General features: G+C 41.9%; 1 protein-coding gene across 1 annotated transcript; it reads left to right on the top strand.

Moving 5' to 3' along the window:
• The first annotated feature begins 257 nt into the window (after positions 1 to 257).
• LOC140727481 (lysozyme C-1-like) lies at positions 258 to 11,490 on the top strand. Its single transcript, XM_073044818.1, has 4 exons — positions 258 to 531; positions 836 to 1,009; positions 6,695 to 6,773; positions 9,445 to 11,490. Exons 1-4 carry the CDS (start codon positions 348 to 350, stop codon positions 9,509 to 9,511), a joined length of 504 nt encoding a protein of 167 aa, XP_072900919.1. The 5' UTR covers positions 258 to 347; the 3' UTR covers positions 9,512 to 11,490.
• Positions 11,491 to 12,569: the final 1,079 nt, after the last annotated feature.

The raw sequence follows: 12,569 nt of genomic DNA, 5'->3' as shown, positions 1-12,569 counted from the left end.
TAACATTGTGCTAACCCCTACGCTACCATGGTACGTATGATTTAATGCAAGGTACCCCATGCCCTGTGTGTATATCACAGGTACCAATTTGGTGCCCTACAAAATGGGTACTGCTCTTGATAAATATATGTTGCCTTTCACTGCATCACGAGTCTGATATTCTGCAATTCTGCCAAGAATTGCACAACCAGTTCCTCACTGTACTTCCTGTACATTTGAGGAACTGAATGATTTATCCCCAGAGGTTCCATAAAAAAAGGGGAATCAATACTGGCATTTGTATTAGTGATATTAGCAACACGAAGAAGACATCTGTTCTTCACAGTCATAAACTCCAGGCAGAAAATATGTTCAGCAGGGTAGGCCGCAACTCTGGAAAGAGAAACAGAGTCAATATTTCAGGCCCAGGACTCTTTGTTCTCAGTCTCCTGCTCGTGCTTGTAAATGCCAAAATCTATCAACGATGTGAGCTGGCAAGAACCTTAAAGAGGTTTGGTCTGGATGGGTATTACAACTGTAGCCTGGCTAACTGTGAGTATCACTGTATAAAACACCTGAGTTCTCTCTTCTATGATATTGATTTCAAAGTTTTTTCTTAAAACTTAAAAAGAGATTGGCTCATCAAATTTATGCCAGCTTGCCATTGTCCTATGCCATCTCCCAATATTTCAGCACCAGATACAAGATGCTGGAGGAACTTTATTTCATTCTGTAACTGCTGCCTGACCTGCTGAGTTCCTCCAGCATTTTGTCTGTATTGCCCAAGATTTCCAGCATCTGCACAATCTCTTGTGTTTATGATAACTATTATGGAATTTTATTATTCTAACTGCAGGGGTATGCATGGCTTTCTATGAAAGCAGATACAACACAACAGCAGTTAATCCAAACAAGCGGCATGGAGCAGTTGTGTCAACGGACTACGGCATTTTTCAAATCAACAGCAAATGGTGGTGTAATGATGGGAAAACTCAAGGTGCTAAAAACATCTGCCGGATTCCATGTGCTAGTAAGTATTGGGTACAGGTGATGGGATGTTATGTTGAAGTTGTATAAGATGTTGGTGAGGCTTAATTTAGCATACTGTGTGCAATTTTGGTCACCTACCTACAAGAAAAATGTAAATAAGGTTGAATGAGTACTGAAAAATATACATGGAGGACCTGAGTTATAAAGGAAGATTAAATAGGTTAAGACTTTATTCCTTGGAACGTAGAAGATTGAGAGGATATTTGATCAAGGTATACAAAAGTATGAAGGCTATAGATGGGGTAAACACAAGCAGGCTTTTTCCACTGAGGTTGGGTGGGACTGCAACCAAAGGTAATGGCTAAGCGTGAAAGGTGAAAAGATTAAGGGGAACATCAGGTACAGCAGGCAGTGAGGAAAGCTAATGGCATGCAGGCTTTTATAACAAGAGGAATTGAGTATAGGAGTAAAGAGGTTCTTCTGCAGCTGTACAGGGCCCTGGTGAGACCACACCTGGAGTATTGTGTGCAGTTTTGGTCTCCAAATTTGAGGAAGGACATTCTTGCTATTGAGGGAGTGCAGCGTAGGTTCATAAGGTTAATTCCCGGGATGGCGGGACTGTCATATGTTGAAAGATTGGAGCGACTGGGCTTGTATACACTGGAATTTAGAAGGATGAGAGGGGATCTGATTGAAACATATAAGATTATTAAGGGATTGGACACGCTGGAGGCAGGAAGCATGTTCCCGCTGATGGGTGAGTCCAGAACTAGAGGTCACAGTTTAAGAATAAGGGGTAGGCCATTTAGAGCAGAGATGCGGAAAAACTTTTTCACCCAGAGAGTGGTGGATATGTGGAATGCTCTGCCCCAGAAGGCAGTGGAGGCCAAGTCTCTGGATGCATTCAAGAGAGAGTTAGATAGAGCTCTTATAGATAGCAGGGTCAAGGGATATGGGGAGAGGGCAGGAACGGGGTACTGATTGTGTATGATCAGCCATGATCACAGTGAATGGTGGTGCTGGCTAGAAGGGCCGAATGGCCTACTCCTGCACCTACTGTCTATTGTCTAATATGAGGAGTAATTTCTTCACTCAGAGGGTGGTGAAAGTGTGGAATGAGCTGCCAGCATGAATGGTGCATGCGAGCTCGATTTCAACGTTTAAGCGAAGTTTGATTAGGTACATGGATGGGGGGAGTATGGAAGGCAATGGTCCCGGTGCAAGGTTGATGGGAGTAGATAGCTTAAAAGGTTTTGGCATGGACTATATAGGCCAAGGGGTCTGTTTCTATGCTGTACTTTTCTATGACTCTAAGTAAATCAATGCAATGTTGTAACTATGACATCTGTCTCCTGCAGAACATTTCCATTATTGCTGCATGTAGCTAACACTACATCAGGTCATTATTGATTGGGGTTCAATTCCTTACCCATAACCACCTGGAAACCAATGATCACTCTTCCCAAAATATTCTCCATGGGGCAGCGCAGTAATGCAGCAGTTAGCATAATGTTTTTACAGTGCCAATGACCTGAATTCAATTTCCATCACTGTCTGTATCTTTGTCCATTCTCTCCGGGACTGTGCGGGCTTCCTCAGGGGGCTCCAGGTACCTCCCACATTCCAAAGACACTAAGGTTAGGATTAGTACGTTGAGAGCATGCTATGTAGATACCAGAAGCACGGCAACACTTGCAGGCTGCCCCTAGCACATCCTCAGACTGTGTTGGTCATTGGAGCAATCAATGCTTTCACTGTATGGTTTGGTGTGAATGTGATAAGTAAAGCTAAGCTAATCTTTATTGTCTGGATTAGAGAGTGTTAACTATATGGAGAAGTTAGCCAGACTTCTCCATTTGTGGGAGACCGATGAGGACCTGACAGAAGTTTATAAAATAAATTAGTATAGATAGAGTCTTTTTCATGGGGTAGAAACGTTAAATTACAAGAGGACATAGCTTTAACATGAAAGGGGTTAAGAAAATGAATGAGACAAGTTTTTTCACACAGAGTGGTTCCTCCAGAATGCCAAAAATCCTGCCATTAACCCTGTATTCGACCTTCAAATTTGACCTTGCAGAGTGAATCACTTCAGACGTTTCTTGGTTGAACTCCATCTGCAACTTCTCAGTCCTGCACAGCATCCTGTCAATGTCCTGTCATAAGCTGTGACAATCTTCTACACGTTCCACTACAGCACCAGCCTTTGTGTCATCTGCAATCTTACTAACCCACCCTTTCACTTGCTCTGACTACTTCACTAATCATCTCCACTTCCTTCTCTCATGCTCTGGAGCATTCTCACTTCTCACTTCCCTCCACGAGTCATTCTTTTCTACTTCAATGCATCGGTTCCTAATCCCATTGCCAATTTAGTTAAATTATTCAGATTCAGATTCAGATTCATTTATCACATGTACATCAAAACATAGAGCGAACTGTGTCATTTGTGTTAACAACCAACACACTCAAGGATAGGCCCACAATTATCTGGCCCCATCAAAGCATGCCCACAATGCTCAGCAGGAGTGTTAGTGACATGGAGAAGTTAGCCAGGCCTCCATTTGCAGGAGACTAAAAGTACACATCAAAACAGAACACACCAAGCAACAAAACAACAGCAAAACAAGCTCTTTCCTCCCTTCCTAACACCCACCCACCCATGCGCATATATACTCCTCAAACCATGGGAGATATTGTCTTCTTTACAGTCTTCTGGGCTCGTAGATACTGGGCCTCAACTTCTCCAGCAGATTTGTAGAGATTCACAGATTAACTTCTGGGCTTGCGGTCCACCTAAGGGTTTCTATCTGGACCTTGGATTGACTCTTGTCTTCAACCTTCAGTGTTGACCCAGGACTCACAGATGATGTCCATAAAACCGTAAGACATAGGAGTAGAATTAGGCCATTTAACCCATAGTGTCTGCTCCGACATTCTATCATGGCTGATTTACGAAGAGTGATTGATAAGTTCATGGCCTATGGTAGAAGAAGTCAATTTTAGAAAACCTAACACATTTATTCTTCCTACATTTTCACACTTACTCCAGCAGTCGCGGAGCATATGGATCCCTCCTTTCTAGAAGTTAATGTCCTGGGCTTCCAGAAGTGGTCCACAGCAGGGGTGTTTGATAAGTTTGTGGCCTAAGGTAGAAGGAGATGAGTTATTAACTTCAAACTTCCTGCATTTTCACTCAAAGAGTTGAACTGCACGTGCATGTAACGAGAGCTGTATAACTCATCTCCTTCTACCTTAGGCCATGAACTTATCATTCACCCCTCATATTATCCCTCTCAATATCATTCTCCCCATGATATTTGATTCCCTTATTAATAAGAACCTCCACTTTAAATATACTCAATGACTCAGCCTCCACAACCATAAGCAGCAATGAATTCCATAAATTCACCACCCTCTAGCTAAAGAAATTCCTCCTTATTTCTGTACAAATGGGATGTCCTTCTATTCTGAAGCTGTGTCCTCTGGTTCTAGACTCCCCTACTTAAGGAAATAGCCTCTCCACATCAGTCTATCCGAGCTTTGCAATATTCAATAGGTTTCAATTAGATCCCTCCTCATTCTTCTAAGTTATAGTATGTACAGCCCAAAGCCATCAAATACTCCTCATACATTAACTCTTTCATTCCTGGGATCATTCTCATGAATTTCCTCTGGGTCCTCTCTGAATGAAGACCCTGGTTGAGGGCCTAAACACTTTTGCAGTGGGGACATTACTCGAATCCTGATGATTTGCAAGACTTCCCATTTGAATAAAGTGCCCCCTGCCCCAGTATTTGTAAAGTACTCCAGCAATCAGAAACTTCTACTCTGTCCTCTGCACTCCCCCCCATCATGTCTCAAATCAGACATCCATCTTCCTATTTTGACTCTGTTAGCACATAAAACTGGGAATATTAATAAATTAAGAAATTAAGAAATAAAATCATTGCTTTTAATTTCTGATTTCTTAACTTCTTCTCTTGATTATGAAACTCTAACTGTAGAGATACAGCACACATCCTGAGTCATTATTGCATCTGTGTGACACAACTTGTGGCTGAATCCACACTCTCCACACCCTCTCTGCACCTGTCCTTATTTTTATTTGGAAATTTGGCACGGTCTGCCCAACGAGCCCCACCATCTCACTATCAACCTATTTAACCCTAGTCAAAATCACAGGACAATTTACAATGACCAGTCAACCTACTAACTGGTAAGGTTTTGGAATGTGGTAGGAAACTGGAGCACCTGGAGAAAACCCAAACATTCATATGTATAAACTCCTTATAGATGACACCGGAACTGAATTCTGAAATCTATCACCCCAAATTGTAATCACATTGTGCCAACTGCTACGCTACCATAACACAACTAATATCCTTAACCCTCACACTAGAAAGATGACAGGCCATTTCTTACACTGTGATAAGTGTCAAAGTTCATTAGAGTTCAGAAGAATGAGGGGTAATCATATTGAAACAAATAAAAGCTTAATGTAAACATAAGAGATTCTGTAGTTGCTGGAAATCCAGTACAATACACATGAAATGATGGAGGAACTCAGCAAGTCAGACAGCATCAATGGAGAAGGTCATTCTTTGATCTGGACTCCAATCTTTCGGAGAGCTGACACTCCTGATTTCCTTGGTTGATCACTGAGCAAGTAGCCACCTTCCTGTTGTTGAATGTGAGGCCATCAGTGCATCAGGAACGGCATAAGAGTGGTATAAATGGCATAAGAATTCAATAGTCATTACAGACAGGATAATATATAATAATAATCTGGATATAATAGTATAGAATAAACAAGCTGGGACAACTTACTTAATGGATGGAGCCTTTCCAAACATACATAATGTACAAAAATCAATCAGTGAAAAACACCAGAAATATGATTAATTCAAAAAGGAAATTGAAAGACTATGGAACACGGTCAAGGTATATATTGTCCCAATAGTAATATCTTCAACTGGTATCATCTCCAAATTACTACATAATGGCATTAAACAATTAGGTCTACACAGCAATATCTATATAAATTTCAGAAAGCCATAATACTAACCAACACTAGAATAGTCCAAAAGTTCCTAGAAAATGACAAATCAACGTGTTTGGTTATGCCCGAACCTCAGGTTTTACCAGCTTGAGCTGAGAAAAAAATAAATAGTGATAATGTTGATAACTTATTAATAAAGCACTTTTCAGACAGATGATGGAGTTCAAAGTGCTTTACAATGGGATAAGATGCAAACATGAAAATAAAATTAAAATAAACATGAAAATAAAAGACAAAAAGATGTTTGTTGAAAACAAGGTTTTGAGTTAGTGTTTAAGAGTATCAATTGAGTCTGCAACCCTGATAGATTTAGGTATTGAATTCCACAGGTATGGTAGTGTAGTGTTAAGTACAAGCACCTTACAAACACCAGTGATCACCAATCAATGTTCGATTCCTGCCACTGTCTGTAAGGAGTTTGCACGTTCTCCCTGTGACCATGTAGGTTTCCTCTGGGTGCGACCGTTCCCTCCCACATTCCGAAGGTGTTAGGGTTAGTGAGTTGTGGGCATGTTATGTTTGCACTGGAAGCGTGGTGATACTTGCGGGCTGCCCTCAGCACAACCCTCGCTGATTTGATTTGCCGTGAATGATGCATATCATCGCATTTCTAAGTAAATGTGACAAATAAAGCTAATCTTTTCATTTCATTGATGGTTACAGAACTCTTGAACGATGACCTGAGTGATGACAGCCGGTGTGCAAAGCTTATTGTGAAAGACAACAAAGGAATGAAAGCCTGGTATGTTAAATCTTCCTCTGTGTTTATTTTAGTTCTGCAGTAACTGGGAACTTACTGGTATGAAGGTGAAGGGCACTTAGTTCCAGTTCTTTTGGATAGGGTTTGACCCAGAACTCTACTGTTGTCCATGTGGAGTCTGCAGATTCTGATTGTGACTACATCTTTTCCCATATCCAGGAAAGGATGTGCTGACACTGGAGAGGGCTCAAAGGAGGTTCACAAAAATGATTCCAGGATTGAACAGCTTGTCATATGAAGAGCATGTGATGGCTCTGGGCCTGTACTCACTGAAATTCAGAAGAATGAGGGGTGACCTAATTGAAAATGATTGAATATGGAAACACCTGGATAGAGTAGACGTGGAATGTATGTTTCCAATAGTGGGGAGTCTAAGACCAAAATCAGAATCAGGTTTATTATCACCGGCATGTGTTGTGAAATTTGTTAACTTAGCAGCAGCAGTTCAATGCAATACATAATATAAAAGAAAAAGGGGAAAAATTAATAAGTAAATCAATTTATGATTTACATATATTGAATAAATTAAAATTGTGCCAAAAAACAGAAATAATTATATATTAAAAATGTGAGTTAATGTTCATGGGTTCAATGTCCATTTAGGAAATGGATGGCAGAGGGGAAAAAGTTTTTCCTGAATCACTGAGAGGGTGCCTTCAGGCTTCTGTACTTCTTACTCGATGGTAACAGTGAGAAAAGGGCATGTTCTGGGCACTAGAGGTCCTTAATAATGGACGCTGCCTTTTTGAGACACTGCTCCTCGAAGATGTCCTAGTACACTAGTACCCAAGATGGAGCCGACTAAATTTACAACCCTCTGCAGCTTCTTTCAGTCCTGTGCAGTAGCCTCTCCATGCCAGACAGTGATGCAGCCTGTCAGAATGCTCTCCACAGTACAACTATAGAATCTTTTGAGTGGATTTGTTGACATGCCAAATCTCTTCAAACTCCTAATGAAGTATAGCCACTGCTTTGCCTTCTTTATAACTACATCGATATGTTGGGACCAGGTTAGATCCTCAGAGATCTTGACAAACCAACATCTTTTGATATATATACATGGCCATACTCAATAAATTCATAATAGAGTAATAACTATAACAGAATCAATGGAAGATCACATCAATTTGGGGGTTCAACAGTGTGCAAAAGAGAACAAATTGTGCAAATACAAAAAGAAAGAAATAATAATAATAATAATAATTAATAAGCAAGTAATAAGTGTCAACAACATGAGATGAAGAGTCCTTGAAAATGAGTCTAGAGGTTGTGGGAATACTTCAATGATGAGGTAAATAAAGTTGAGTAGTTATATCCATTGGTTCAAGAGCCTGATGGTTGAGGGGTAATAATTGCTCCTGGATCTAGTTGTGTGAGTCCTGAGGTTCCCGTACCTTCTTCCTGTTGGCAGCAGTAAGAAGAGAGCATAACCTGGGTGGTGCGGGATCTTGATGATGGATGCTTCTTTCCTGCAACAATGTTCTATGTAGATGTGCTCAATGGTGGGAGGGCTTTAACTGTAATTGACTGGGCCATGTCCACTCCTCAACCAGCATTTACCTGTCCACTACATATGCAGCATTTTGTGTGTGTTGTTCGAGATTTCCAGCATCTGCAGAATCTCTTGTATTTATAACTTTATGACTGTGACTATTTTACAGAATACATTTAACATAGATCGGTCCAAATGACCTGATTTATTTTTTCTTTCAATCCGCTTCAAAGTCTGGTTCTAATCGATTGTAATCCATGACTGAATTCACAATTCAGAATAATGTGGTCTCCAGGAGAACCAAACGGTTCATGTTTATTGTGCTCGTTTGTTTTGTTTGTTCGTTATGTGCTGTGTCGTATGATGTACATCTTCACCAATGTACCACCAGGGCACAAGGACAGCTTCTGTCCCACTGTTATCAGACTCCTGAATGGGCCTCTTGTACAATAAGGTGGACTCTAAAAGATTTTTAAAGCATAGCTTTATTTGTCATACGTACAACAGACCATTGAAACTTAAAGGGAGATATGTTGCTTTCATCAAATCAAATTAGCGAGGATTGCACTGGGTAGTCTCTCTGTGTCACCAAGCTTCTGGCATCTACCTTATTATCATCTTGCACTTAATCATTTCCCTGCACTGCTCTCCTTCAGAGGCTTTTACCCTTCATTCTACATTGTTATTGTTTTACCTTATTCTAGCTCCATGCACTGTGTAATGGTTCAATGTGTATGAACAATATGCAAGACAAGCTTTTCACTGTTTCTCAGTACATGTGACAATAATAACCCAATTCCAAAACCAATTATAGTGGGTTAGAACATGTTCTTGAACCTGGTGGTACATGCTTTCAGGTCTTTGTCACTTCATAGGAGGAGGGAGAATGTCCAGCGCGTTGGCTAGTTTTCTAAGGCAGTGGTCAGTGTAGACAGAGTTAATGGTTGGTAGGGGGAGTGGTGGTGGAGGAGGTTTGGAATTCAATACTGAGTTTTAGAGGAAGGAGAATGGATGATAGATCTTAACTGCTGAAGAAAAGATTCAAATCTTCTTCCTTCAGCAATCCAGAGTAGAATAGCTGATGAGCTGGTCTTCAGATTTTGGTCTTCGGCTCAATGGATTGTCTTCTTATTCTCTATGTGTGTCCCTTTTGGTTTGCAGGGTTGCCTGGAAGAAATATTGCAGGGGAAAAGACGTCAGCAAATTTGTGCGTGGGTGCCACCTCTAAAGCAAAGAGTGATTCTGCCTTCAAGCCCCACCAGATCTGTTTAGTCACAGCTCAACACTATGTTACCAGTTCGCTTTGCATTGTTTGAATTGGCACGCTTCCCAGGGAAAGGTAGGATAGACAAGGCCAGCTTCCCCCATCCAAGTAACCAGGAGTGAGGGAAGAGCGGGCTTCTTAGCGGAAGATATGACCCATCCAAACAGCATTTATAGCATTAGTCAGCAAGGCCCTGCACGAATGGCCTAAGCTTGCTTCACAGAGGTGACATTTATATCAATGCTTCGGTCATGGTGAATACAGTTACTGCCATTGTAGACGTCCAACCATCCCAAATCCCTTCCTCACTCATTACTCCCTCTTATCCTCCACTGTACACAAACAAGAAAAGAAGTCAACAGGTCAGGCAGCATCTATGAAGCAGAATAAACAGTCGAACGTTTGGGCAGAGACTCTTCATGGAATGAAGGGGGCAGGAGCCAGAATAAGAAGGTGGGGAGGGGGGCACCTTCACTCTGATGTTTGCAAAAGGCAGGATTTCCTGCAGGCTACCCATTTCAATTTGATTTCTCATCCTCATTCTGACATGGATGTTTATGGCCTCCCCAAACTGCCACAGGTTGGAGGAGCAACGACTCACTTTTCACCTGGGTAGCCTCCAAACTGATGGCATAAACATCAATTTCTCCAATTTACAATAATTCTCCCTGCCTCCCTCCTTCTTTCTTTCTCCATTCTCTATTCTGGTTCCCCACTCATTACTTCTCTTCTCCTCACCTGCCCATCACCTCCCTTTGGTTCACCTCCTGCTTCCATTTCTCGTATAGTCCACTGTCCACTTTGCTGGCTGGTGGCGTAGTGGCATCAGCACTGGACTTCGAAGTGAAGACTCCCGAGTTCAAATCCGGCTCCCTTGCACACTTTCCATCTGTGCGGGGTTGAGCATCGAGCTAGAAACTCGGCCTTGTAAAACCAAGAAAGCCTGCTAGAAAAAACGCCGTCACAATGGCGTCCCAATGACTAAGGGCCTTCTTCTTCTTCTTCTTCTTCTTCTTCTTCTTCTTCTTCTTCTTCTTCTTCTTCTTCTTCTTCTTCTTCTTCTTCTTCTTCTTCTCCTTCTTCTCCTTCTTCTCCTTCTTCTCCTTCTTCTCCTTCTTCTCCTTCTTCTCCTTCTTCTCCTTCTTCTTCTCCTTCTCCTTCTCCTTCTCTTCATCTCTTCCAACTCCCAGGTTCTTAATTCATCCCCCATTCTCCACCTTCCCACCTTCTCCCCAGCTGGTTTAATCTGTCACCTTTTTGCTAATACTCCTCCGCATCCCCCGAACTTCTTATTCTGGCTTCTTCCCCCTTCTTTTCCCGTCCTGATGAAGGGTCTCGGCCCAAAACATTGACTGTTTATTCCCCTCCATAGATGCTTCCTGACCTGCTGAGTTCCTTCAGCATTTGTGTATATTGCTCAAAATTTTCAGAATCTGCAGAATCCCTTGTCTTTAGGAAGTAAAGGTATTATTCCTGTTGCAGGGTCCAGACAGAAAATATCAACCATTTCTCTATTTGACCTGCTGAGTTCCCCCAGAAGTTTGTTTAATTTTAATTTAATTTAATTTGATTTGGAGATGCCCATGGATTAGGCCCTTCAAGCAAAAGTGATCCAACAACCCCCGAGAACCCTGATTTAGCCCTAGTTTAATCATGGGACAATTTACAATGACTAAGTAACCTAATCTGTACATCTTTGGGTCATGGGAGGCAACCGGAGGACCTGGAGAAAGGTTGTGCATTTCACAAGGAGGTTGTACAGAGACTCCTTATGGTGGGTGCCATAAGCGAACTCTGAACTCCAACCCCTGGAGCTGTAATATCGATGCCAGGAACAAACTTGCCTCTGTCTACATCTTCAACCTGGAAGTATCATATATGAGCCATTATATTGCTATTGCATGTCAAATAGATCAAAAAAAATAAAGATAATAAATATTTAATACTGCCTTGTTCATTTTTCACTACTGCACTTCAAATGTACAAGACGCTAGTGAGACAATGCTTGAAGTGTTGTTCTGGTCACCCTGTATAGGAAAGGGGTCATTAAAGTGGAAAGAGTGCAGGGAAGATTTATGAGGATGCTTCCAGGAATCAAGAGCCTCGGTTACAGCAGGTAGTTATGACTTTATTCCCTTGGAGTGTCCATCCTCTGATGGATGACCGTATAGAGGTACATAAAATCATGAGGGAGAAAGATAAGGTGAACAGGCACAATCATGCTCCAAGGCAAGTGGAACTAGAATCCAGAGGGCATGGTTTTAAGGTGAGAGGGGAATAAAGGACCTGAGGGGCAACTGCTTCACGCAGAGGCAACAAACTGCTGAAGAGAGTAGTTGAGGTGGGGAAAATAACAACTTTAAAAAGACATTTGTATAGATTCAAGATTTAATTTTGTTTATCACATGTACATCGAAACATACAGAGAAATGCACAATTTACATTAAGAACCAAGACTGTGGGCAGCACGCGAGTGTCGCTACACATTCCAGTGGCAACATAACATGCGCAGAATCCTCAGTAGAACAACACAGAGCACAACAAACACCAAAACAACAACAGCCCCATTTCTCCTTCTCACTCACACAGTCCTCCAAACCCAGGACAAGTCTTCAGCCTCCAGTGGAGTTGGACTTGCAGCATCAGGGTTTGATTTCCACAGCACACTCACAGAGATTCAAACACTCATCTCCAGCCATCAAGAGTCCAGACTTCTGATTTAATCCTCATTCCTCAATGCTCAGCTTCGATACATTATCAATATAATGTAGATGGATAGGAAGGGTTTAGAGACAAATATGACCTCAGTGGATGGAGGAGTGGAGATGTGTCTCCACCAAAGGAGGTATAAGGCACTCTTTCCCTCGCTAGCCTGCAGGTCACTCTTGAGCAAGGTGTAGCACCTGCTTAGCCCCCCCCCCCCGCCCCCACTGATCAGGGTCACTTGAAGCCATGGGAGCAGGGGGTGGATAGTCATATGATCAGTTGGTGCATATCACAAGTTCTGGTTATGCGACCACTG

The sequence above is a fragment of the Hemitrygon akajei genome, chromosome 5 (assembly GCF_048418815.1).
Source record: "Hemitrygon akajei chromosome 5, sHemAka1.3, whole genome shotgun sequence".
Lineage (NCBI taxonomy): Eukaryota > Metazoa > Chordata > Chondrichthyes > Myliobatiformes > Dasyatidae > Hemitrygon > Hemitrygon akajei.
Note: the sequence above shows the minus strand (reverse complement) of the source record. Positions and strands in the feature narration are given on the sequence as shown.

Excerpts from the sequence above, each read along its gene's own strand:
- LOC140727481 (XM_073044818.1), top strand. The coding sequence starts at position 348 with ATGTTCAGCAGGGTAGGCCGCAACTCTGGAAAGAGAAACAGAGTCAAT. Across the intron at positions 532-835 it reads CAACTGTAGCCTGGCTAACT|GGGTATGCATGGCTTTCTAT; the intron begins GTGAGTATCACT and ends TTCTAACTGCAG. Across the intron at positions 6,774-9,444 it reads AACAAAGGAATGAAAGCCTG|GGTTGCCTGGAAGAAATATT; the intron begins GTATGTTAAATC and ends TTTGGTTTGCAG.